Below are 26,429 nucleotides of genomic sequence, written 5' to 3' on the forward strand. Positions count from 1 at the left end.
GATCAAAAACTGGGGATAGATTTAAATCCATCAATCTTGCTCTTAAACAGGTTCTAACATATTGATTGACAATTCTTTAGCCAAACACAACTCTGTATTTGGATCCGCCTATCAAAAACTGGCACTTTGATTGGATTGAGCAAACGTCACTCAAGCCGTTCCTCCCTTCCTTTCCACAGCTCCAACCAATGATGAAAAGTTTTCATAGGTGAAGCGAGCAACAAGTCACGCAGTTGAGTAGGGCAAGGAATAGGGGGCCGATAGTAAAAAAATATATATTGGAAGCAATATCAACAAAAACAAAAAATACAGGGACTGTTTCATCAACCAACATTAAACCAAGGGATCCTTCTTTATCTTCGCGAAGAAAGTAATTTCTGTCGCCCTTTCAGGTATTACCACATTTAAAAAAAAAAAGCTGGGATGGACGAGGTGCGGCCTATCAACGGACCAGCAGCAGCCCCTGGGCTGGCGTCAATCTTCCCCCCGGGTCTGCAGGCAATCTACGGGGAATGCAGGCGCCTCTACCCCGACCAGGCCAACCCCTTACAAGTTACAGCCATTGTCAAATACTGGTGAGGAGATGGCTAACGACGTCTTATTGTGGAGACATTTCTTTGCAACAACGTCGGATTCCTCGAAAGCTAGCTAGGCTAACTTGGATTGCAATGTTGTTAGTTACGTTAGCTAACATAATATATGTTGAAAAAGCTACGGTTAGTTATCTAGCTTGCTAGCCAGAGAGAACGTATGATTTGATGTGATTGCTCCTTATTGTTGCCGAAATTACCAGTGAGAAATGGGGCTGGAGAAATGTAACGTTAACCACTAAACGCCTACAGAGTTTGTAAACAAACAATGGTGTGTAAATCGCCTCATATTTTGGGTTGTGTGATAGTTAAATTAAATAATCAATGGTTGTATAATTATTTAAAATGGGAGTAAATATTGCAGATCGCACTTATCAGTAGTGTGTCTCTACAGGTTAGGGGGTCCTGATCCATTGGACTACATCAGTATGTACCGTAACGTGGGCTGTGCAGCGCAGGATGTACAGGAGCACTGGCACTACATCAGCTTCGGACTCAGTGACCTGTATGGAGACAACAGAGTGCATGAGTAAGTATAGTTCTTCAGGTTAAAGCTCCATCAGACCAGGTTACTAAGAACACACACACATGGTTTGTGCAGCTGCTGCTAACTCATTTTCACTCCTTTGTATCATCCTGCAGAATCAACATTGAGACACTTAACACACTATCCACTTGTAATTTTTCTTATTCCTCTGAAGCAGTTATGTCATGCCAACAGCTTTCACCCCCGTTTGTAGTGTTCTTGATTAGACTTGCCAGCGCTGAACATGTTCATTTACACAACTTTCCCCAGTTCTAGAATGACCTCAGGAAAGTGGTGTAATTTAAATAAAACCAGAGAGGACGAGGCGTACTTTAGGCTACTTTGGTGAATTTGCGAGGCATACAATATGAGATACATATTACCAAGACATATGCGTATCACGGTTCTTTCTGCCTGCCCCCTCTTTCTCTCTTGTGCTGGCAGCATCACATTAGTGGAAACCAAGACTGTTCTCTGGGGCCTGGTTTTCGGGGACAATTTAGTTAACCTTCACCTTATTCTCCTGATCTGCCAAGTTAATTATCCTACCCTGTTGTGTAAGTTCTCCTAACCTGCTACAAAGAGGCAATTCTGCAACTCAAAACTGGGAGACCTGTCCTCAGAATAGTCTTGGTTTCCAGTAATGCAATACAGCCTCACGCTGGCCCACCTGCTTTCTCTCGCTAATGATGCCGAGTGTGTGTTCAGTCTTCAGTCTATTGCATTTAGAATTTCCTAGCCTATTCATTGATGATAGGCCCTGCTTTACTGAAGTTGCAAGACATTAAAAGCCAATAAATTCTGATAAAATCTAATTTGCATAACACATAATGAAAAAATCTAAGAGATATCTGTTTTTTGCATGGGCTGTGTCTCAATTCCCCCAAAAAATCAGCATAAAAAAGAAATGTCCCTTTTTCAGGACCCTGTCTTTCAAAGATAATTTGTAAAAATCCAAATAACTTTTGCATATCTTCATTATAAAGGGTTTAAACACTGTTTCCCATGCTTGTTCAATGAACCATAAACAATTAATGAACATGCACCTGTGGAACGGTCGTTAAGACACTAACAGCTTACAGACGGTAGGCAATTAAGGTCACAGTTATGAAAACTTAGGACATTAAAGAGGTCTTTCTACTGACTCTGAAAAACACAAAAAGAAAGATTCCCAGGGTCCCTGCTCATCTGCTTGAACATGCCTTTGGCATGCTGCAATGAGGCATGAGGACTGCAGATGTGACCAGGGCAATAAATTGCAATGTCTGTACTGTGAGACGCCTAAGACTGCGCTACAGGGAGACAGGACATCGTCTGATCGTCCTTGCAGTGGCAGACCACGTGTAGCAACACCTGCACAGGATCGGTACATCTAAACATCACACCTGTGGGACAGGTACAGGATGGCAACAACAACTTCCCGAGTTACACCAGGAACGCACAATCCCTCCATCAGTGCTCAGACTGTCTGCAATAGGCTGAGAGAGGCTTGTAGGCCTTTTGTAAGGCAGGTCTTCACCAGACATCACCGTAAACAATGTTGCCTGTGGCCACAAACCCACCGTCGCTGGACCAGACAGGACTGGCAAAAAGTGCTCTTCGCTGATGAGTCGCGGTTTTGTCTCACCAGGGGTGATGGTCGGATTTATGTTTACCATCGACGGAATGAGCGTTTACACCGAGGCCTGTACTCTGGAGCGGGATTGATTTGGAGGTGGAGGGTCCGTCATGGTCTGGGACGGTGTGTCACAGCATCATCGGACTGAGCTTGTTGTCATTGCAGGCAATCTCAATGCTGTGCATTACAAGGAAGACATCCTCCACCCTCATGTGGTACCCTTCCTGCAGGCTCATCCTAACATGACCCTCCAGCATGACAATGCCACCAGCCATACTGCTCGTTCTGTGTGTGATTTCCTGCAAGACAGGAATGTCAGTGTTCTGCCATGGCCAACGAAGAGCCCGGTTCTCGGATGGTGAGGGCTATGGCCATTCCCCCCCAGAAATGTCCGGGAACTTGCAGGTGCCTTTGTGGAAGAGGGGGGGGGGGGGGGGTAACATCTCACAGCAAGAACTGGCAAATCTGGTGCAGTTCATGAGGAGGAGATGCACTGCATTACTTATTGCAGCTGTTGGCCACACCAGATACTGACTGTTACTTTTGATTTGGTCCCCTTTGTTCAGGGACACATTATTCCATTTCTGTTGTCTGTGGAACTTGTTCAGTTTGTCCCAATTGTTGAATCTCGTTATGTTCATACAAATAGTTACACAATTGTTAAGTTTGCAGAAAATAAACGCAGTTGACAGTGAGAGGACGGCTTTTTTTTTGCCGCATTTCTAAGTTCTCATAACAAATGACCTTTTTATAGAGAGTAGTGAGACAGACAGTTGTGAGTCAGGCTGCAATGAAGGGGGCAAAGGACATGCACAGAGAAGCATTGAAGCAAGCAGAGAGACGAGGTTAGTGGTACCCAAACTTGAGGCCCCGGAGAGACTCTTTCATCTTATCAAACACATTAGTAACTTGTTTCTTTTCAAATGGTTATAGAATGCGATATTTTAAAGTCAACTAAGGGCCTGTTACACTTCCATGTCATTGTGTTGGGACAGCCTGTGGGACCTAACATTTTGTGAAATATGAAGACAATTTATATATAAAGACAATTTAATATTATTATAATGTACATTGAACAAAAATATAAACGCATCATGCAACAATTTCAAAGATTTTACTGAGTTACAGTTCATATAACTGATATCACTCATGTATGTAGTAAATAAGTAGTGAAACAAAACACGTATGATTGAGTAGATGAATCGCCTTCTGATGGCGACTAGAAACAATTGCATAATAGGAACTATATATATTGATGGTCCTTGAAAATAAATACTAGTGCTTGAAAAAGTCCTACGAACCCTGTAAAATGCACATGACTAGAGTTGATGCGCAAGGAATCAATTATTTTGGAGTAGACTCTTAACGTAGTGGGAACAGTTGGAAAAAATGACAGAGGAAGGCAAATACTTTGAGGAGTTAAATGACAAGGAAATGCAAACTTTGTGCGGTGGAATTGATGTACAGTAATGGTAGTACAGGTGCAATGCTTAACTATTTGGAAGAGATCCAAACCATTGCTGGCAGCAGCACAGCTGCATTGTGAATTCATGTGTAATTTTATGAATATTTTTATAGTTTGAACGCTAAGATTTTTTTTTCATTTGTCATATCCCTAGTGGAGTAATGGAGTTAAGCTAAAGGGAAGGCTAATCCTTATTGGGTTTGTGTTGTCATGGGTTGTGTGGACTCGTGGTCAAATAACACTTGAATTAAGTGTGTGTATTCCATATGTGTATTGTCAGGTTTACAGGTCAGGAAGGTCCCAGTGGCTTTGGCTTTGAGCTGACGTTCAGGCTGAAGAGAGAGGTGGGAGAGACCGCACCCCCTACCTGGCCGGCTGAACTCATGCAGGGCCTGGCCCGCTACGTCTTCCAATCAGGTACTGTGTGTGTGTGTGTCTAGTGTGGAAGGGATTTAGTAATTGGAGTAAGGTTAGGAGATGGTAGTTATCTACCAATTATAAGCCAGGCGCTCGGACCGTTTTGTTACTCTCCACCACACACGGCACAGAGGGCTCCGCTACCGCTCCATATTGAGATTTTGCATGTGCATGTCAGTATTTGTAACCTTACGTCACTCTACGTCAGTGACGTTTCGGCTAAGGAGAGCACTCCAGCTTCAAATGGGTTCTTTCAACCCCTTGCTTCTCCACCGCAACTTCCTCATGTAGTCTGTAAAAGAGAATGTGTTCTCAGTCAGTTTACCTGGTAGAATAACTGCTAAATAGAAGTAATTGAAGGGGACAAGTGGCCGGGTGACCTTTAACCTCTAGCGACGAGCAATCCCGTATCCGGGAGCGTAATCATAGCCTCAAGCACATTATCATAACGCAACGTATCCTATTCATGAAAATCGCAAATGAAATGAAATAAATATATTCAAACACAAGCTTAGCCTTTTGTTAATCACACTGTCATCTCAGATTTTCAAAATATACGTTACAGCCAACTCTAGACAAGCATTTGTGTAAGTTTAGCATGGCATAATGCTATGCTAGGCTGTGCTGGCAGCAGGCAACATTTTCACAAAAATAAGAAAAGCAACCAAATTTTAAAAAATTCCTTTGAAGAACTTCAGATGCTTTCACTCAGGAGACTCCCAGTTAGATAGCAAATGTTCCTTTTTTCCAAAAATAATATTTTGTAGGTGAAAAACGTCACATTTGTTCATCCTGCTTGGCTGAGAAATCGACAGAAAAATACTTAAACTATAACGCATTAGCATAACCCGACCACCTGGTAGATGTAGTCTCTTATGGTCAATCTTCCGATGATATACCTACAAATACATCACAATGCTGTCGACACCTTGGGGAAGCGACAGAAAGCCTAAGCTCATTTGTGGCCCATTCACAACCATATAATGAGTCATTGGCATGAGGCGGTTTTTAAAAAATGCGGCACTTCCTGATTGGATTTTTAGCTGGGTTTCGCCTGTTCTGTGGCACTCACAGACAATATCTTTGCAGTTTTGGAAACGTCAGAGCGTTTTCTTTCCAAAGCTGTCAATTATATGCATAGTTGAGCATCTTTTCGTGACAAAATATCTTGTTTAAAACGGGAACGTTTTTCATCCAAAAATGTAAATAGCGCCCCCTATATCCAAGAAGTTAATGCAGGCAAACTTAAATCCGGTTTACCTCATTTCTATCAACATGTCAAGTGCAACCAGAGGGGGAAAAAACTCTAGACCACCTTTACTCCACACACAGAGATGCATACAAAGCTCTCCCCCGCCCTCCATTTGGCAAATCTGACCATAATTCTATCCTGATTCCTGCTTACAAGCAAAACTAATGCAGCGAAGTACCAGTGATTCGCTCTACAGAAGTGGTCAGATGACATGGATGCTACGCTACAGGACTGTTTTGCTAGCACAGACTGGAATATGTTACGTTATTCATCCAACGGCATTGAGGAGTATACCACCTCAGTCATCGGCTTCATCAATAAGTGCATTGACGATGTCGTCTCCACAGTACATACCCCAACTCAGACAAACCATCAAACAGGCAAAACGTCAATACAGGATTAAGATTAAATCCTACTACAACGGCTCTGACGCTCGTTGGATGTGGCAGAGCTTGAAAACTATTACGGTCTAGAGTGGGAAACCCAGCCGCGAGCTGCCCAGTGACGCGAGCCTACCAGACGAGCTAAACACCTTTTATGCTCGCTTCGAGGCAAGCAACACTGAAGCATGCATGAGAGCACCAGCTGTTCCGGATGACTGATAACGCTCTCGGTAGCCGATATGAGCAAGACCTTAAAACAGGTCAACATTCACAAAGCTGCGGGGCCAGACGGAATACCAGAACGTGGACTCAAAGCATGGACGGACCAACTGGCAACTGTCTTCACTGATATTTTCAACCTCTCCCTGACCGAGTCAAGCAGACCACTATAGTCCCGGTGCCCAAGAAAGTGAGTAGCCATGAAGTGCTTTGAAAGGCTGGTCATGGCTCACATCAACAGCATCATCCCGGATACCCTAGACACACTCCAATTCGCGTACTGCCCCAACAGATCCACAGATGACGCAATCTCAATCGCACTCCACACTGCCCTTTCCCACCTCGACAAACGGAACACCTATGTGAGAATGCTGTTCATAAACTCCAGCTCAGCGTTCAACACCATAGCGGCCATAAAGCTCATCACTAAGTTAAGGTCCCTGGGACTAAACACCTCCCTCTGCAACTGGATCCTGGACTTCCTGGCAGGCTGCCCCAGGTGGTAAGGGTAGGAAACAACAGGTCTGCCACGCTGATCCTTAACACTGGGGCCCCTCCAGGGGTGTGTGCTTAGTCCCCTTCTGTACTCCTTGTTCACCCACGACTGCGTTGCCAAACACGACTCCAACACCATCATTAAGTTTGCTGACGACGAAAAAATGGTGGGCCTGATCACCGGCAACAATGAGACAGCCTATAGGGAGGAGGTCAGAGACCTGGCAGTGTGGTGCTAAGACAACAACTTCTACCTCAATGTGAGCAAGGCAAAGGAGCTGACTGTCAAGATTTTCAAGTTCCTTTGTGTCCACATCACCAACAAACTATCATGGTCCAAACACAGCAAGACAGTCGTGAAGAGGGCACAAAAATACCTTTTTCCCCCTCAGGAGACTGAAAAGATATGGCATGGGTCCCCAGATCCTCAAGTTGCACTATCGAGAGCATCCTAACCGGTTGCATCACCACCTGGTATGGCAACTGCTCGGCATCTGACCATAAGGTGCTACAGTGGGTAGTGCGTAGGGACCAGTACATCACTGGGGCCAAGCTTCCTGTCATCTACTACTACATGTGGCTGAGGCCGCATCGCATTGAAACAACTAACTCCTGCAAAGATGTTGGGAAATGCAAGATGTCTGGTGGCTAAAATGGCAAATATTCTCTTTCTTGGAATACCACATGCAACTACACACCTATGTTTATTAGAGTTTCTTTCTTACGAATCGTGAGCGAAGAAAGTATCACCAAGTAAAGTAGTTTAGTTGAAAAATTGCTTCCAGTGCATTGTACTAGATAAAGTGTAACGGTGTATGTTAGCATTCACATATCACCGTTAAGTTGCTCTGGGGAAACTGAGGAAGTCTCATTTCCATTTCTCTCTCTGATGGGAGAAGTGTGTTTAAATGTTGTAATAGTTGAGAAACTTCCTCTCATCTTAATAGTATTTTCTTTACAGCTGTGAAATGTTTCCCTCTTTTCTCTCAGACCTTTCTTGGTGTTTGTGTGTGTGTGTGCCACTTCCCTAAGTCTTTCAAATCACTTAACCATGCACAATGATTACTTTGTGGGGATTCCTCTGGCAGGATCTCTTGCTTACTCTCACTTTCTTGTTGGAAGGTGAACCTTCGCCCCAGTCTGAGGTCCTGAGCACTCTGGAGCAGGTTTTCGTCAAGGGATCTCTGTACTTTTCTCCGTTCATCTTTGCCTCGATCCCATCTGATCTCCCTGTCACTGAAAGACATCCCCACAGCATGATGCTGGCACCAACATGCTTCACCGTAGGAATGGTGTCCGGTTTCCTCTATATGTGAAGCTTGGCATTCAGGCCAACGATTTCAATCTTGGTTTCCTCAGAGCAGCGAATCTTATTTCTCATGGTCTGAGAGTCGTTTAGGTGCCTTTTGGCAAACTCTAAGCGGGCTGTCATGTGCCTTTTACTGAGGAGTTGCTTCCATCTGGCCACTCTACCATAAAGGCCTGATTGGTGGAGTGCTGCAGAAATGGTTATCTCATCTCCACAGATGAACTCTAGAGCTCTGTAAGAGTGACCATCAGGTTCTTGATCACCTCCCTGACCAATGCCCTTCTCCACCGATTGCTCAGTTTGGCCGGGCGGCACATTTAAAAAAATGCATATTCCAGTTGTAGAAACATCTCAAGGATGATCAATGGAAACAGGATGCACCGGAGCTCAATTTCGAGTCTCATAGAAAATGGTCTGAATACTTATGTAAATAAGCTATTTCTGTTTTTTTGTAAACATTTCTAAAAACCTGTTTTTGCTTTCTCATTATGCAGTATTGTGTGTATATTGATGAGGGGAAACAAATATTTAACCTCTCTAGGGTAAGGGGGCAGCATTCGGAATTTTGGATGAAAAGCATGCCCAAATTAAACGGCCTGCTACCCAGGCCCAGAAGATATGATATGCATATAACTTGTAGATTTGGATAGAAAACACTCACAATTTTAACAGTTTTGGAAACTCTAGTCTGTGAGTATAACAGAACTGATTTAGCAGGTGAAAACCTGAGAGAAATCTATTCAGGAAGTATGTTTTTTTGGGGGGGTTTGAAGTTTTCTATTCAATGCCATTACAGTATCCATTGACTTAGGACTCCATTTGCAGTTCCTATCCCTTCCACTAGATGTGAACAGTTTTTAGAAATCGTTTCAGGCTTGTATTCTTATAAATGAGGGAGTAAGAGCAGTCTGAACGAGTGGACCCTAACTTGACAGAGTTTTTTTCAGGCTCATGTGCAATTCTTGTTTACCTTTTATATTGACGACGTTATTGTCAAATAAGGGCACTGCGTTCATCCACCTCTGGCCTGCTCGCCTCCCTACCACTGAGGAAGTACAGTTCCCGCTCAGCTCAGTCAAAACTGTTCGCTGCTCTGGCTCCCCAATGGTGGAACAAACTCTCTCACGACGCCAGGACAGCGGAGTCAATCACCACCTTCCGGAGACACCTGAAACCCCACCTCTTTAAGGAATACCTAGGATAGGATAAAGTAATCCTTCTCACCCCCCCCCCTTAAAATATTTAGATGCACTATTGTAAAGTGGTTGTTCCACTGGATGTCATAAGGTGAATGCACCAATTTGTAAGTCGCTCTGGATAAGAGCGTCTGCTAAATGACTTAAATGTAATGTAAATGTAATTGTCCGGTTGAAATATTATAGACAATTTAGGCTAAAAAACAACATGAGGATTGAATATAAACATCGTTTGACATGTTTCTATGAACTTTACGGATATAATTAGGATTTTTTGTCTGATTGTTTTAACTGAGTTTGAGCCTAACAAAACGGACGTTTTTGGATATAAAGAGTCTTCATCGAACAAAAGGAACATTTATTGAGTAAATGAATGTCTTCTGATTGCCACCATATGAAGATCATCAAAGGTAAGGGATTAATTTTATCTCTATTTCTGAGTTTTGTAACGCTTTTGCTTGGCTGGTTACTGTTTGTAATAATTTGTCAACTGGGCTATGTTCTGGGCTAGGTATGCTTTCGCCGCAAAGCATTTTATAAATATGACACTGTGGTTGGTTTAACAAGAAGTTAATCTTTAAACCTATGTAAAATATGTTTTGTTTTCTGAATTTTTATAATGAGCATTTCTGTAATTGAATTTGGTGCTCTGCAACCTCACTGGATGTTGGCCAGATGGATGGCTAGCGTCCCACATACCCTAGAGGTTAATACATTTGAGAATACGGCTGTAATGTAGCAATGTAACTTGTTTTAGGAAACTATGCGTATGTCGCGCGTCTACTTCACAGGAGAGCCATTTGAACAACTTTTTTTATTTGATCAAAATACGTGTTTTGGCAGATGCCTTCTGGAACATGAAGTCCCATGTGTCTTAACTTCTTATGGCTGCCATCCCGTTAATAACAAATGTGTATGTCATCTGTAAATACAAATAAAATTGTTAAATTATGAGCCTAGTTGGTTTAGCCATGGAAAAGACCGCAACCTTCCCGCTACCCATGATTGGCGGAGATGAGTGGGCTGGACATGCCGAGAGATGAGTTCGGATTGGTCTGCCATGTAGCGCGCTGCTGTCTATAACATGAGCTGGTCGGTATGTGTAGGTAATCCTTTTTAACACAGCTTTTTTTGAAAGATGTCATGTAGTACAACTGCATAAGGGTTGCTCTCCACTTTCAGGAAGACCGAGTTTTGAAATCAGTGGAATTAGAGTATGATAGCTAATTCTGGTGTTTTGATTGTCAAAAAGGAAGCATAGAAAGCTGTTTGAAACACTTTTCGCTCTAAGGTCAACCATGGCATCCGTGATAGAGAGGGAGAAGTGTCCTTCCATGTTTACGGGTAAGATAGTCTAGCTAACTACATTTTCAGATATTACACATTTCAAATTTAGTCAGTCGTTTACAAGTTTGTGTACTGTTAGCTAGCTAGCTAACATTAGCTTGCTAGTATGATCTGTGTAGTAATATTATTTGTATCATTTGCACTGATAGTTATAGCCTAATGTTAGCTAGCTAACATTGAACCTTGTTGGTTAGCTACCTGCAGATTCATGCAGGGTAGTAACGTTATGAGTTATGAGTTGGAATTATCACATTTATTTATTTAGCCTTTCTTACATCAGCTGATATCTCAAAGTGCTGTAGAGAAACCCAGCCTAAAACCCCAAACAGCAAGCAATGCAGGTGTAGCAATGCAGGCTTTTCATAGCCTATCATTGAGAGTATCTCTACCGCTCCTGCTGTTTCTAGAGAGTTGAAAACAGCAGGTCTGGGACAGGTAGCACGTCTGGTGAACAGGTCAGGGTTCCATAGCCACAGGCAGAACAGTTGAAACTGGAGCAACAGCACGGCCAGGTGGACTGGGGACAGCAAGGAGTCATCATGCCAGGTAGTCCTGAGGCATGGTCCTAGGGCTCAGGTCCTCCGAGAGAGAGATAATTAGAGAGAGCATACTTAAATTCACACAGGACACTGGATAAGACAGGAGAAATACTCCAGATATAACAGACGGACCCTAGCCCCCTGACACAAACTACTGCAGCATAAATACTGTGCTGCTGGCATGGTTCATTAGTTAGCGAGCTAGCTAAATATCTAAACAAAGGACTCCTATGCAAGTAACCATTTCAATAGAATGTTTATGATGTCACTGCAACAACTGTCGATAGACGTAGCCTGAGTGAATTTACCAGCTATCTACTCCGATTTCAGAGCACTGAGCGTGACAGAGTGCAGAATAACTTTAGAATTTATGAACGTTCAAAACCCGTTGAATAGTGTCAGTAAAAGTTGGCAAACAAAGTATAATTAAATTGTTGCCAGCATCACAGTTGCAGTCACCAACACTCTGGATAACATGAAAACAGTGAGCTGTTCTGGTAGCAGCTAGCAAGCTAGCCAACTTTAGCCAGTTAGCTTGGGTGCTTGACTACTGCTGTTAGGTCTGAACGCTCCGATAGTGAAGCGCTCTGAATTTACGAACGGACAATCTGACAACGCTCTTAGTTTTCGAATGCCCAGAGCACACTCTAGTGCTCCAAATTAAATTTACGAACACACCCGTAGTATAAACCAGCCTTTAGTCTTGAAACCTTTGGTTGTTTCGTAAATGGCCTCACATGTAAATACTTAGATGGGTGGGGCTAAAGCTTAAGAGGGTGTGAACGATACTCAATGGGTGTAGACAAAGAAGAGCTCCAGTAAGTGTAGTAAAACATTCAAGCGCCATTTTCTGGAAAGTGGAGTTACAAGTTTATCAACTTAAAAAGCAGAATAACTTTCCCATTGTTCCTCAAATGTAGTGTATGATATACCATGTTCTAGCTCGGAGTCTCTACTTTTATCCAATGTAAAAAATAAAAATGTTGTACATAAGAACGAATCGAGCCGGTCAGTCACAAATCTGGAAAAAGTAAAGGGGTCTGAATACTTTCCGAATGCACTGTATACATACACTCCCTTTTCCCTTGCTTTTTCTCCTGTCATTCTTACCATCACTCTCTTCTGTTAGTCTGATGGTCTTTTCTCATTTGCTGTTTGACTGGTGATGAGAACTGTAACGTATTTTCCAATATATTACAGAGTGGTCTTTCACAGCAATGTCTCTCTTTCCTGTAGAAAACACATTTTGCAGTGGAGACCACATATCGTGGCACAGTCCCCTGGACAACAGTGAGTCTCGTATCCAACACATGCTGCTCACTGAGGACCCCCAGATATCACCGGTCCACACACCCTTCGGCCTGGTCAACTTCTTGCAGGTGAGCTAATCTAGCCCCAGGCTCTCCGGCCTACCCCCTCAACTCCCTCGGTTGAGTCTATAATAGCCTTCTGTGTGTGTTCTTTTACCCTCCGTCTTCTTTTTTTTCGGTGTGTTAACTTAACTCTCTCTCCTTTCTGTAGATTGTGGGTGTGTGTACAGAAGAGTTGCAGGCGGCCCAACAGTGGAACGGCCAGGGAATACTGGAGCTTCTCCGAGGGGTCCATGTGTGAGTTTGAAATATGAGATACCTCCCTGCCAGCCGACCAGTCTCATTTCACATTAACCCAGTGTGACCGAGTCGATGATAATCTTTTCTCCTCTATGCTGTCTGTGTTCAGTGCCGGAGGACCCTGGTTGATAACTGACATGAGGAGAGGAGAGACCATGTTTGACATCGACCCGCATTTACAAGTAAGGCCTTGATTAGTTACTTTGTGTATTAATTTAAATTGTATTTTCATTCTAACAGTGCCACCTGCTGGTTCAGTCCACACAATGTGTTTGAGTGTGCGTTAATGTGTGTGGGCTAGTGTTAATGTTTGCGTGTGCGTTTGCTCATCCTAAGCAGGAGCGTGTGGACCAGGGTATAGAGACAGAGGGATCCAACCTGAGTGGCGTGAGCGCAAAGTGTGTGTGGGACGACCTCAGCCGGCCGTCCGAGGATGAAGAGGACAGCCGCTCCATCTGTATAGGATCTCAGCCACGAAGACTGTCGGAGAAAGGTAACACGCACACCTGTAACTTATATCCCTAGACAATTCTAATGGGCCCTCATAGATCTGACCTGGGCTGTGTTCAATAGGCACCAACATTTTATTTTTTGAAACAGGGAGGGACTATCTAGACTTGTCCAACAATAACGGCTCATATTTGTTTTCTGTTGCAGAACTATATACATGCTTACATGCATACATACATACATTTGAAGTCGGAAGTTTACATACACCTTAGCTAAATACATTTAAACTCAGTTTTTCACAATTCCTGACATTTAGTCCGAGGAAAAATTCCCTTTCTTAGGTCAGTTAGGATCACCACTTTATTTAAAGAATGTGAAATGTCAGAATGATTTATTTCAGCTTTTATTTCTTTCATCACATTCCCAGGGGGTCAGAAGTTTGCATACACTCAATTAGTATTTGGTAGCATTGCCTTTAAATTGTTTAACTTGGGTCAAACGTTTTGGGGAGCCTTTCACAAGCGTCCCACAATAAGTTGGGTGAATTTTGGCCCATTCCTCCTGACAGAGCTGGTGTAACTGAGTCAGGTTTGTAGGCCTCCTTGCTCGCACACGCTTTTTCAGTTCTGCCCACAAATTTTCTATGGGATTGAGGTCTGGGCTTGGTGATGGCCAATCTAATACCTTGACTTTGTTGTCCTTAAGCTCTCTAGGGTATGTGGGACGCTAGCGTCCCATCTGGCCAACATCCAGTGAGATTGCAGAGCGCAAATTCAAATACAGAAATACTCATTTTAAAAATTCAGAAAAGATACAACTATTTTACATAGGTTTAAAGATTAGCTTCTTGTGAATTCAACCACGGTGTCAGATTTAAAAAATGCTTTATGGCAAAAGCATACCTTAAAATTATTTGACAACATAGCCCAGCAGACAAATCATTACAAACAGTAACCAGCCAAGTAGAAAAGTTACACAAGTCAGAAATAGAGAGAAAATGAATCACTTACCTTTGATCTTCATATGGTTGCACTTAGAAGACATTCATTTATTCAATTAATGTTCCTTTTGTTCGATAAAGTCTCTCTTTATATCCGAAAACCTCAGTTTTGTTTGCGCATTTTCTTCAGTAATCCACAGGCTCAAACCCAGTCACAACAGGCAGACAATCCAAATTGTATCCGTAAAGTTTGTAGAAACATTTCAAACGATGTTTATTCAATCCTCAGGTTGTTTTTAGCCTGAATAATTGATAGTATTTCAACCGGACAATAACGTTGTCAATATAAAAGGTAAACAAGAAAGGCATTCTCTCGGTCGCACGCATGAAAAAGCTCTGTGACACGGCAGGGTCCACTCATTCAGACTGCTCTTACTCCCTCATTTTTCAGAATACAAGCCTGAAACAGCCTAAAGACTGACATCTAGTGGAAGGCATAGGAACTTCAATTTGAGTCCTAAGTCAATGGATACTGTAATGGCATTGAATAGAAAACTACAACAACAAAAAATCCTACTTCCTGAATGGATTTTTCTCAGGTTTTCGCCTGCCAAATCAGCTCTGTTATACTTACAGACACTATTTTAACAGTTTTGGAAACTGTTTTCTATCCAAATATATCAATTATATGCATATCCTATCTTCTGGGCCTGAGTAGAAGGCAGTTTAATTCGGGCACACTTTTCATCCAAAATTCCAAGTGCTGCCCCCTACCCTAGAGTAGTTAAGCTATTTTGCCAGAACTTTGGAAGTATGCTTGGGGGGTCATTGTCCATTTGGAAGACCCATTTGCGACCAAGCTTTAACTTCCTGACTGATGTCTTGAGATGTTGCTTCAATATATCCACATAATTGTCCTTCCTCATGAAGCCATCTATTTTGTGAATTGCACCAGTCCCTCCTGCAGCAAAGCACCCCCACAACATGATGCTGCCACCCCCGTGCTTCACGGTTGGGATGGTGTTCTTCGGCTTGCAAGCCTCCCCCTTTTCCTCCAAACATAACGATGGTCATTATGGCCAAACAGTTCTATTTTTGTTTCATCAGACCAGAGGACATTTCTCCAAATGTACGAACTTTGTCACCATGTGCAATTGCAAACTGCTGTAGTCTGGCTTTTTTATGGCGGTTTAGGAGCAGTGGCTTCTTCCTTGCTGAGCGGCCTTTCAGGTTATGTCGATATAGGACTAGTTTTACGGTGGATATAGATACCTTTCTACCTGTTTCCTCCAGCATCTTCACAAGGTCCTTTGCTGTTGTTCTGGAATTGATCTGCACATTTCGCACCAAAGTACGTTCATCACTAGGAGATAGAACGTGTCTCCTTCCTGAGCGGTATGACGGCTGTGTGGTCCCATGGTGTTTATACTTGCGTACTATTGTTTGTACAGATGAATGTGGTATCTTCAGGCGTTTGGAAATTGCTACCAAGGATGAACCAGATGTGTGGAGGTCTACAATTGTTTTTCTGAGGTCTTGGCTGTTTTCTTTTAATTTTCCCATGATGTCAAGCAAAGAGACACTGAGTTTGAAGGTAGGCCTTGAAATACATCCACAGGTACACCTCCAATTGACTCAAATGATGTCAATTAGCCTATCAGAAGTTTCTAAAGCCATGACACAATTTTCTGGAATTCTCCAAGCTGTTTAAAGGCACAGTTAAGTTAGTGTATGTAGACTTCTGACCCACTGGAATTGTGACACAGTGAATTATAAGTGAAATAATCTGTCTGTTAACAAGACATTTGTGGTTGAGTGGTTGAAAAACAAGTTTTATCGACTCCAACCTAAGTGTATGTAAACTTCCGACTTCAACTGAACATACATACATACATACAGTGCCAGTCAAACGTTTGGACACACCTACTCAATCAATGGTTTTTCTTCAGTTTTACTATTTTCTACATTGTAGAATAATAGCGAGAAATCAAAACTATGAAATGATACATATGGAAACATGTAGTAACCAAAAAAGTTTTAAATATGTCAAATATATATTTGAAGTAGCCACCCTTTTCCATGATGACAGCTTTGCACACACCAATTCAGACCATTTGCTATTAGACTCAATTGAGCTCGGGTGCATCCTGTTTCTATTGATAATCCTTGACTTTTTACTATTTTCTACATTGTAGAATAAAAGTGAAGACATCAAAACTATGAAATAACACATATGTAATCATGTAGTAACCAAAAAAGTGTTAAACAAATCAATTTTATATTTTTGATTCTTCAAAGTAGCCACCCTTTGCCTTGATGACAGCTTTGCACACTCTTGGCAATTTCTCAACCAGCTTCACCTGGAATGCTTTTCCAACAGTCTTGAAGGATTTCCAACATATGTTGAGTACTTGTTGGCTGCTTTTCCTTCACTCTGGAGTCCAACTCATCCCAAACCATCTCAATTGGGTTGAGGTCAGGTGATTGTAGAGGCCAGGTCATCTGATGCAGCACTCCATCGCTCTCTTTGGTCAAATAGCCCTTACGCAGCCTGGAGGTGTGATAGTCCCATTAAGCGCAAACCAGATAGGATGTCATATCACTGCAGAATGCTGCGGTAGCTATGCTGGTTAAGTGTGCCTTAAATTCTAAATAAATCACTGACAGTGTCACCAGCAAAGAACCCCCACACCATCACTCCTCCATGCTTCACGATGGGAACCACACATGCAAAGATCCACCGTTCACCTACTCTGCGTCTCACAAAGACACGGCGGTTGGAACCAAAAATCTCAAATTTGCACTCATCAGACCAAAGGACAGATTTCCACCAGTCTAATGTCAATTGCTTGTGTTTCCTGGCCCAAGCAAGTCTAGTCTTTTTATTGGTGTCCTTTAGTAGAGGTTTCGTTGCAGCAAATCTATTGGTCACTACCCCGATAAGTGTAAGCAATATTCTGATTTAAGTCCTTGCGGCGTGATTTTGTGTCCTAATGTTACTGTATGTCCAAAAACTAACCCAATGGGTTGTCCACTGCAGATACAGAGCAGATCAGAGAAGCCCTGAGGAAAGGACTGGAGTTTAACACCAAAGCAGCACTACCCCCTATCAACTCACAGAAACAAGGACACGACAAGCCTCAGTGAGTACATACCCACATAGTGCAGCTGCTGTTAACTCACTTTCCCACTCTAAATGTTCATTCTCAGTCAGCATTGAGGCACACACACCCCACTCTTGTTTTTCTCTTTCCTCTCAAGCGGTGATGTCACATCAACAGCTTTCGCCCCCCTCCTTTGTCGTGTTCTCTAGAGTAGACTATACACATGCATGCACCTCCCCTTAACTCAGCCAGAGACCACGCCATGAGACCCAAGTGTGGACACAGTATTGGGAAATTGAACAATACGTGATAGGTGTGTGAAATTGTATGTGGTAGAATTCTCCCCCTGGTTTCTCCGTAGACAAACAATGGCCATTTGCAGCGCCAGCAGTATCACAGGTAAGAGAAAGATGAGATAAGTGCTTATGCACATGTCCAGTTCCATAGCAATCTCATTCACACACTTTATAGGGAGCAACACGCCACCATCGGACTTGTTTCCCCTGAACGTAAGGGGTCATTTAAATATATTTCTGACTCCCCTTCTTTCTCTAGAAGTCGTAAGGACAGTCTGGAGAGTGAGAGTTCGGCGGCCATCATTCCTCACGAGCTAGTTCGTACCAGACAACTGGAAAGTGTTCATCTGAAATTCAACCAGGAGTCAGGAACACTGCTGCCTCTCTGTCTCAGGTACACACACACACACACACACACACACACAAACACTGGAGTTGGGGGTGAGCCTGGGTCTTCCCACATACATACAGATTACATTAAAACGATACCCGGGTCATCTGAGCCCTTTGTGTGTGAATGCGGGAGAGATCGGGAGAGGCGTGTGAGAGCGATGGAGTGAGAGAGGGAGACGGAGGGTGAGAAGAAGCAGGCTCTCCAATCCAGCAGACTTCTTACATACAGTATGTATTCAGTGATGTTTAATGTGCTGGTCATCTTCTCTGCTTAGGGGTCGTTTGCTCCATGGTAGACACTTCACCTATAAGAGTATTAATGGAGACACGGCCATCACCTTCGTATCCACTGGAGTAGAGGGGGCCTTTGCTACTGAGGAACACCCATACGCCGCACATGGACCCTGGCTACAGGTAAACACACACACTGGCTCCTGGTACACACACACTGCTTCAAGTGCATACTTGCTGCATATACTTATGTTACCACATCTCCTCCTCAGATATTGCTGACTGAAGAGTTTGTTGAACAGATGCTTGGAGACCTATCGGAGCTCAACACTCGAGAAGAGGTGAGGGAAACACCGTTTACCATTCTTTACAGGGGTAATATAAAGAATGGAGTGGCTGCAGATCCTCTGGAACCCTCTTTATGACAGCTGACGGTACGAAGCTTCTGCGCATGTGTGGGATTCTCTATTTTACGCACACTCTGCTCTACTCGTTCGGCTGCTCAGAGAACAGGCTGTGTGATGAGTTGAGAATGGTGTTTGTTTAATAAAGTTAGATCAAAGCTGAATCAATGTCGCAGAGATCAATGATAGTATTCCACACAAGAGAATATAATACCATATAACATTACTGTAAGACAAAAACACCACATTTTCTTAGGAGATTTATGGATTGTGCGAGTGGTTGCATTTTTCTTTAATGTGGCCAAAATTCAACTGTGCACGACTGTAGGCAAAATACAGTGCCTTCAGAAAGTATTCATACCCCTTGACTTATTCCACATTTTGTTGTTACAGCCTGGATTCAAAATGTATTACATTGATTTTATTTTTCCACCTATCTGCACACAATACCCTATAATGACACAGTGAAAACGTGTTTTTAGAAACTATAGCAAATGTATTGAAAATGAAATGTCAGTCAATACTTTAGAAGCACCTCTTGCAGTGATTACAGCTGTGAGTCTTTCTAGTAAGTCTCTAAGAGTTTTCCACATCTGGATTCTGCAACATCTGCCCATTTTATTATTTTCAAATTCTTGAAGCTCTGTCAAATTGGTTGTTGATCATAGCTAGAAAGACATTTTCAGGTCTTGCCATAGATTTTCAAACAGTTTTAGTCAAAACTGTAAGTGGCCACTCAGGAATATTCGCTGTCTTCTTGGTAAGCAACTCGAGTGTAGATTTGACCTTGTGTGTTAGGTTATTGTCCTGCTGAAAGGTAAATTGATCTCCTGGTGACTTGTGGACAGCAGATTGAACAATGTTTTCCTCTAGGATTTTGTCTGTGCTTAGCTCCATTTCGTTTATTTTTCATCCTGAAAAACTCCCCAGTCCTTAACATGACACAGCCACCACTATGCTTGAAAATATGGAATGTGGTACTCAGTAATGTGTTGTATTGGATTTGCGCCAAACATAACACTTATTGTTCAGGACAAAAGTCAATTTCTTTGCCACATTTTTTTGCAGTATCACTTTAGTGCCTGGTCTTTGGTTGAATCTGTTTGAAATTCACTGCTGGACTGAGGGACGGTACAGTTATCTGTATGTGTGGGGTACAGAGATGAGATCTAAGATCATATTAAACACTATTATTGCACACAGAGTGAGTCTATCCAACGTATTATGTGACATGTTAAGCACATTTTTACTCCTGAACTTACTTAGGCTTGCCATAACAAATGAGTTAATTATTGAATTATTAAGACATTTACGTTTTTCATTTTTTATTAATTTGTGAACATTTCTGAAAACATAATTCCACTTTGACATTATGGGATATTGTGTGTAGGCCAGTGACGACGACAAAATCTATTTAATCTATTTTAAATTTAGGCTGTAACACAACAAAATGTGGAAAAAGTCAAGGGTTGTGAATACTTTCTGAAGGCACTGTATGTTCTTTGATTGAAACAACACAGGTATTCTACAGTTTAACACCATCACTGTACATACAGTGCATTCAGAAAGTATTCAGACCCCTTGACCTTTTCCTTTTGTTATGTTACAAAAATGGCTTAAATTATACACTGTTCCTCATCAATCTACACACAATACCCCATAATGACAAAGCGAAAACAGGTTTGCAGAAATGTTAGCAAATGTATTACAATTAAAAAAGGACCTTATTTTACATAAGTATTCAGACCATTTGCTATTAGACTCAATTGAGCTCTGGTGCATCCTGTTTCTATTGATAATCCTTGACGTTTTACTATTTTCTACATTGTAGAATAAAAGTGAAGACATCAAAACTATGAAATAGCACATATGGAATTATGTAGTTACCAAAAAAGTGTTAGATATAAAATATATTTTGATTTGTTTTTGATTCTTCAAAGTAGCTACCCTTTGCCTTGATGACAGCTTTGCACACTCTTGGCAATTTCTCAACCAGCTTCACCTAGAATGCTTATCCAACAGTCTTGAAGGAGTTTCCACATATGCTGAGCACTTGTTGGCTGCTTTTCCTTCACTCTGAGGTCCAATTCACCCCAAAACATCTAAATTGGGTTGAGGTCAGGTGATTGTAGAGGCCAGGTCATCTGATGCAGCACTCCCATCAATCTCCTTGGTCAAATAGCCCTTACAAAGACATGGCGGTTGGAACCAAAAATCTCAAATTTGCACTCATCAGACCAAAGGACAGATTTCCACCTGTCTAATGTGCATTGCTTGTGTTTCTTGGCCCAAGCAAGTCTCTTCTTTTTATTGGTGGCCTTTAGTAGTTGTTTCTTTGCAGCAAATTGACCATGAAGCCCTGATTCACTCAGTCTCCTCTGAACAGTTGATGTTGAGATGTGTCTGTTACTTGAACTCTGAAGCATTTATTTGGGCTGCAATTTCTGTGGCTGGTAACTCTAATGAACTTATCTGCAGCAGAGGTAACTCTATCTTCCTTTCCTGTGGGGATTCTCATGAGGGGCCGTTTCATCATAGCGCTTGATGGTTTTTGCGACTGCACTTGAAGAAACTTTCAAAGTTCTTGAAATTTCCCAGATTGACTTAAGTAAATAAATTCCACAAATGTAACTTTTAACACAGCACAACTGTTAATTGAAATGCATTCCAGGTGACTACCTCATGAAGCTGTTTGAGAGAATGCCAAGTGTGCAAAGCTGTCATCAAGGCAAAGGGTGGCTACTTTGAAGAATCTCAAATAATGAAATATATTTTGATTTGTTTTACACTTTTTGTGTTATTTCATAGTTTTGAGGTCTTCACTATAATTCTACAGTGTACAAAATAGTAAAAATAAAGAAAAACCCTGGAATGAGTAGGTGTGTCCAAACTTTTGACTGGTACTATATATATATATATATATTTGCAAACATTTCTAGGAACCTGTTTTTGTTTTGTCATTATGGGGTATTGTGTTTAGATTGATGGAAAATAACCTATTTAATATGTTTTTGAATAAGGCTGTAACATAACTAAATGTTGAAAAAGTCAAGGTCCTGAATTCTTACCGAATGCACTATAATTCAAATCAACACTCATAAATGCATATTTCCATGAAACTGATTGAGGTCCAAAGGTTGGTATGCAGATGCTGCATGGACGTTTCACCAGTAAAACTTGAAGAATTATCACTCACGGGTGAGAAATGTGAAGGGAGGGTGACCATGAAAATGTGTGCATAAAGTATAGGTAAAGAAATGCATGCGCCAAATGTGATTAGGATCTCTGGCTCTGGGGACGGCTTCCATGGGGGACTACCTATGTATCTGCATCCCCGGCCTATTAAGTATTACGGTTGGGAAATTACAGAAAAGTTCCTAGATTTTTCAGAAATCCTGGTTTGAGGATTACAGTAATAAGCAGGCAAGGAAAAAGCCATGCAAAGTATCCAGAATTTTAACTTTGTTTTGCGTCTGTCATTAAATGTTTTTCTCCTGTTTGATTCCTCCTTCCAGACCAAGTTACCGAAGGAATATAGCTGGCCAGAGAAGAAACTGAAGATCTCGGTCCTGCCTGACTCTGTGTTTGACAACCCTCTGCAGTGAGACTGGGATCCACTCCTCTTTTCAGAGTACTCTGGACCTCCTTACACAGTCAGTTCCCATGGATGGACTTATTCACCCAGCCTTTAAATGGGACATGTTCATTAGGACAAATTGTAGCAAAGTGTTTTGCAGCAGAATATGAAAAAAAAGGTTTTATTTTTATTTTATTGGACAAGTTCAGATAGTAGCTCTGGTAACACACACGTTTTGGATATTTATCTCTCATTTTGTGCCTACTGAGCACAACCATGCTCTTTTCCAGTGGCTCTGGTCTGCCTTGTATACCCAGGGCAAGAGAACCTGACCCGGCTACTGCAGGATGTCTATCACATCTTCCTTTGACTGTAGACTGTTACTGCCTTCTCTGACCTACCCACCTTTTTCTACTGGGTTTTTCAAACCTTTAGAAACATCTGGAAATGTTCTGGAAACCTGTTTCTCCAAATAGCTGCCTTGTTAGATGAGATGTGGTTGCCATGCCTTGTGAATGGGTCAAATGTCTAGTTATAAAGAGACATCCACTAGACTCGATAAGTTTGTAAACACAAGCAAGATGCAGGGTCAGTTGATTTAGTTCAAACATATGTTTGTTTTTTTAGTGGAATTTTGTTTATTTCAATGTTTTCATGAATGTCGCTAATTATAACTGGTGAGGTAAAAATAATGAAAAACTATACCAAATCTATTCATTTTTAAATGTTGATCATCTCTCCCTGCCATTATCATTCACCTGATGAGATCTTATTTTTATTTTGCCATATTTTGGCAAGGAAAGTTTGAAGACTCCTGCCGACTCTGTTAAAATCAATCAAACCACATAATCCTTTCATTCTATTGTGTGTCTGTCAAATCTTAGTTGTCCCTCTTTGCCAAGAGAGCCCGATTATTTTATCGAGTAATATTTTCTGTGTGTATTGTTTCCCCTTCATTTGATTGTTAGATCAAGATTACCCTTTTCTGTAACTTGCTCATTAAATGTATCTCCTAAAGCTCCACAATGACTTAACTACTATCAGTGGAAAGATTATGTTCGTAAGAGTTTGTATAAGGGCTGAGAGAGAGTGAAATGTGGCAGAGCGAATCAGAGAACGTCCCATGTGGCCACACAAAGTTAATCAGTGAGAAAGTTAAACACACGACAGTAACTGTTGGTCTCTTGTCCTTTCATTGAATCAGAGTTGATCGAACTCGCACTAATTCCTCCCATCTCTGTGTTTTGCTTTTTTAGGAGGCCAATAGAACTTGTCAAACCCTTGGTCGACTCCACGTTTCTGATCAATACTTTATTGGAAACTCATTCTTTTAGTTTTGATACCAAAGCCAAAACTTGTGATACTTTGTCCTTTTATCGCTGTCACAATGCGTGTCCTCAACTGTTCCGTTAATGTATTGTGTTCTCGCAGATTGACTCTCGCCGCCGTTTCAGTCCACCGAGGCTTTAATGTTTAGACTCCGTGTAATCGTCTAGACTCTCCACTGCCTATCGCTCCTGTGTTTTAATGTACATCGGTTTCGATCAAGGACCTCGGTCTTCATACACAATACGGCATCCCAGATGTCTCTTAATGCCATGACTGCATTCCATAGCTAGGTAGTCCAGAACAGGAGCTAAGTAAAACTCTTCTCTTTCTACAGTGGCCTCCTGTTCGCCATATGTATTTTACTGTGTCTTTCTGGTTTTATTCCCAGGTGAAAATGTAAAAGAGCTTTTATTAGGGCATTTTTGAAAGGTGAGTTTTGTAGTACTGTTATTTTATGAGTGAATGAATTACTTAACTGCCTGTTTCTATGTAATCACAAGTGCATTAAACAAGTGTACATTCAAGTCAGTGGTTTTTGGTCTAATGGTCTATTGACGTACTAAAGTGTAAATAAATGAGACATGCTCTGGTGACTACAAAGTATATATATTTTTAAATATGAGTGAAAGCCAGCAAGATGCACCCACTGTAGAGCAATAACGTGGTGCACATATCTACCCGTGATTAAGTATGCAATTTTCAGTAACCGCTTTATATATTGTTGCCATATATTGAATATATAATTAGATATGTAGAAAGGTGTATTGAATATTTTCGGTATTGTTTTGACATGGGAGATTCTCAATTGGGCAAAAGTTCATCCTCTTGTTGACAACTCCGTCCTCCTTTACTTCGTGACCGGGAAACCAATAAGTGGTCTAGGAGGGTGTCAATTGTGTGTCTGTCAAATCTAGTAGGTGAATGGAGGAGTGTCCTCCTCGCCTCTTCCCGCCGAGGAAGCACAAGAGAGTCCTTCATGGAAGAGTTTTGTAATCCGCCACGACCTTTGAATCAGCTCCTGTTTTGTCCGTGGAGAAAAGCATGCATATATTTAAAATAAGTAGCATATAGTTTTTAGCTATAAAATGTCTGGCACAACTAGCTACATTTATGTTTACTTTACACGTTTGTTTTGGGATTCCACCCCTGTAAATGTCATTTGTATGATGACCCGCTAGTGAAGGAGAGTAATTTCAAACAAGCACATTTGTTTCTACATTTCCACTCCTCGATTACCTTTGAACTTTTTCCAAAGGAGGATGGAGGACTTGAGAAAAACCAATTGAGAATCTACCAATGATTTCCTCTAGTATTCTCACCTTGAAGAGACGCTCTGATACATGCATTCACAGTGGAAGGCCTACTTAGGAACAAAGACTGAAGCAGAACGATTCATATGATTCCACCCCCCTGGGTATCATAATGAGAATCTCGGATGAGTTGTCCCAGAGCCATATTTCCTATGATATTTTGCGGATGAGTAGTTTTAAAGGGTAATTCCCAACCCCAATTTCAGGCTTTGCCCAACACCTTCAAAAACAAAAATGTCATGCATTCATGTGAGAAGTTGTCAGTGGGGGTAAATGGCACAACAAATACCAGCTGTTTCACTGCGAGGTGGAGCAGGTTGCTGTATGTCAGTATTGGTGCTTCTCCTGTTGCTCCTCCAGTCACGGACACGCTGTCTGCGATGTGGAGGTCAGGCACAACGACTTACGGGTAAGTCAGCAAGAGGTGGAATAAGTTGTGGTAAGCGGCAAGGAAGCAGGACTAGGCCTGTAGAAGTTGAAACTAACCATTGGTCAAGGGTCAGATACTTTATATCATCCCCCTGATGGATAAGGTTAGGATTAGGGATATAGTCTGATCCTAGAACTGTGTGGTTTGAGGCAAGCAGGCAGTCTACCTCGGTCTCTCCAGGTATAAAATCAAATCCATTTTTTGTTGTTTTTGCTCTGTACTCCAGCACTTTTGATTTGAAATGATACAATGACTGAGGTTAATGTGCAGACTCAATTTTAATTTGACGGTATTTTCATCCATATCGGGGTGAACCTTTTATTAAACCACTTTTATTAAACCACATTTTACGAGACGAAAGGTATTGGGACAAATTCACTTACGTGTATTAAAGTAGTCAAAAGTATTTGGACCCATATTCCTAGCAAGCAATGATTATTACATCATGCTTGTGACTCTACAAACTTGTTGGATGCATTTTTTTGTTTGTGTTTCAGATCATTTGTCATCAATAGAAATTCATGGTAAATAATGTATTGTGTAATTTTGGAGTCACTTTAATTGTAAATAAGAATATATGTTTCTTAACACTTACATTAATGTGGATGCTACCGTGATTATGGATAGTCTCAAATGAATTTTTGAATAATGAGTGAGGAAGTTAGACACATTCTGGACTACGAAAACGGTCCAATTCACACACTTATCAAGAAACTATCCCTATCTGATCTGGCGGACTCACTAAACACAAATGCTTCGTTTGTAAATGATATGTCAGTCTGTAAAAAATAAAAACAGAAAATGGTGCCATCTGGTTTGCTTAATATAAGGAATTTGAAGTTATTTATACTTTAACTTTTGATACGTATGTATTTAAAACCAAATACTTTTAGACTGTTACTCTAGTAGTATTTTACTGGGTGACAATCACTTGAGTCATTTTCTTTTACTATTGTATGACATTTGGGTACATTTTCCACCACCGATCTAATTAAACTT

General features: G+C 41.5%; 1 protein-coding gene across 2 annotated transcripts; it reads left to right on the plus strand.

The window, feature by feature from the left end:
• Window positions 1–208: 208 nt before the first annotated feature.
• On the plus strand, window positions 209–24,214 carry LOC124041467 (suppressor of fused homolog). Of its 2 annotated transcripts, none has more exons than XM_046359072.1 (12): window positions 209–575; window positions 985–1,119; window positions 4,480–4,616; window positions 12,593–12,735; window positions 12,878–12,963; window positions 13,076–13,148; window positions 13,303–13,459; window positions 17,397–17,499; window positions 18,016–18,150; window positions 18,425–18,563; window positions 18,653–18,721; window positions 22,300–24,214. In XM_046359072.1, exons 1-12 carry the CDS (start codon window positions 424–426, stop codon window positions 22,387–22,389), a joined length of 1,419 nt encoding a protein of 472 aa, XP_046215028.1. In that variant the 5' UTR covers window positions 209–423; the 3' UTR covers window positions 22,390–24,214. The 2 variants fall into 2 exon arrangements, with proteins under 2 accessions (XP_046215028.1, XP_046215030.1); XM_046359074.1 differs by having other exon boundaries at window positions 13,306–13,459.
• The last annotated feature ends 2,215 nt before the right edge of the window (window positions 24,215–26,429 follow it).

This window comes from Oncorhynchus gorbuscha, linkage group LG08 (assembly GCF_021184085.1).
Source record: "Oncorhynchus gorbuscha isolate QuinsamMale2020 ecotype Even-year linkage group LG08, OgorEven_v1.0, whole genome shotgun sequence".
In the NCBI taxonomy this organism is placed as follows: domain Eukaryota; kingdom Metazoa; phylum Chordata; class Actinopteri; order Salmoniformes; family Salmonidae; genus Oncorhynchus; species Oncorhynchus gorbuscha.

What these genes read in the sequence shown, in the direction of transcription:
- LOC124041467 (XM_046359072.1), top strand. Translation starts at nt 424, where the DNA reads ATGGACGAGGTGCGGCCTATCAACGGACCAGCAGCAGCCCCTGGGCTG. An exon ending in GCCTGGTCAACTTCTTGCAG is followed by an intron (nt 12,736 to 12,877) that starts GTGAGCTAATCT and finishes TCCTTTCTGTAG; the next exon opens with ATTGTGGGTGTGTGTACAGA. An exon ending in CTGCTGCCTCTCTGTCTCAG is followed by an intron (nt 18,151 to 18,424) that starts GTACACACACAC and finishes TTCTCTGCTTAG; the next exon opens with GGGTCGTTTGCTCCATGGTA.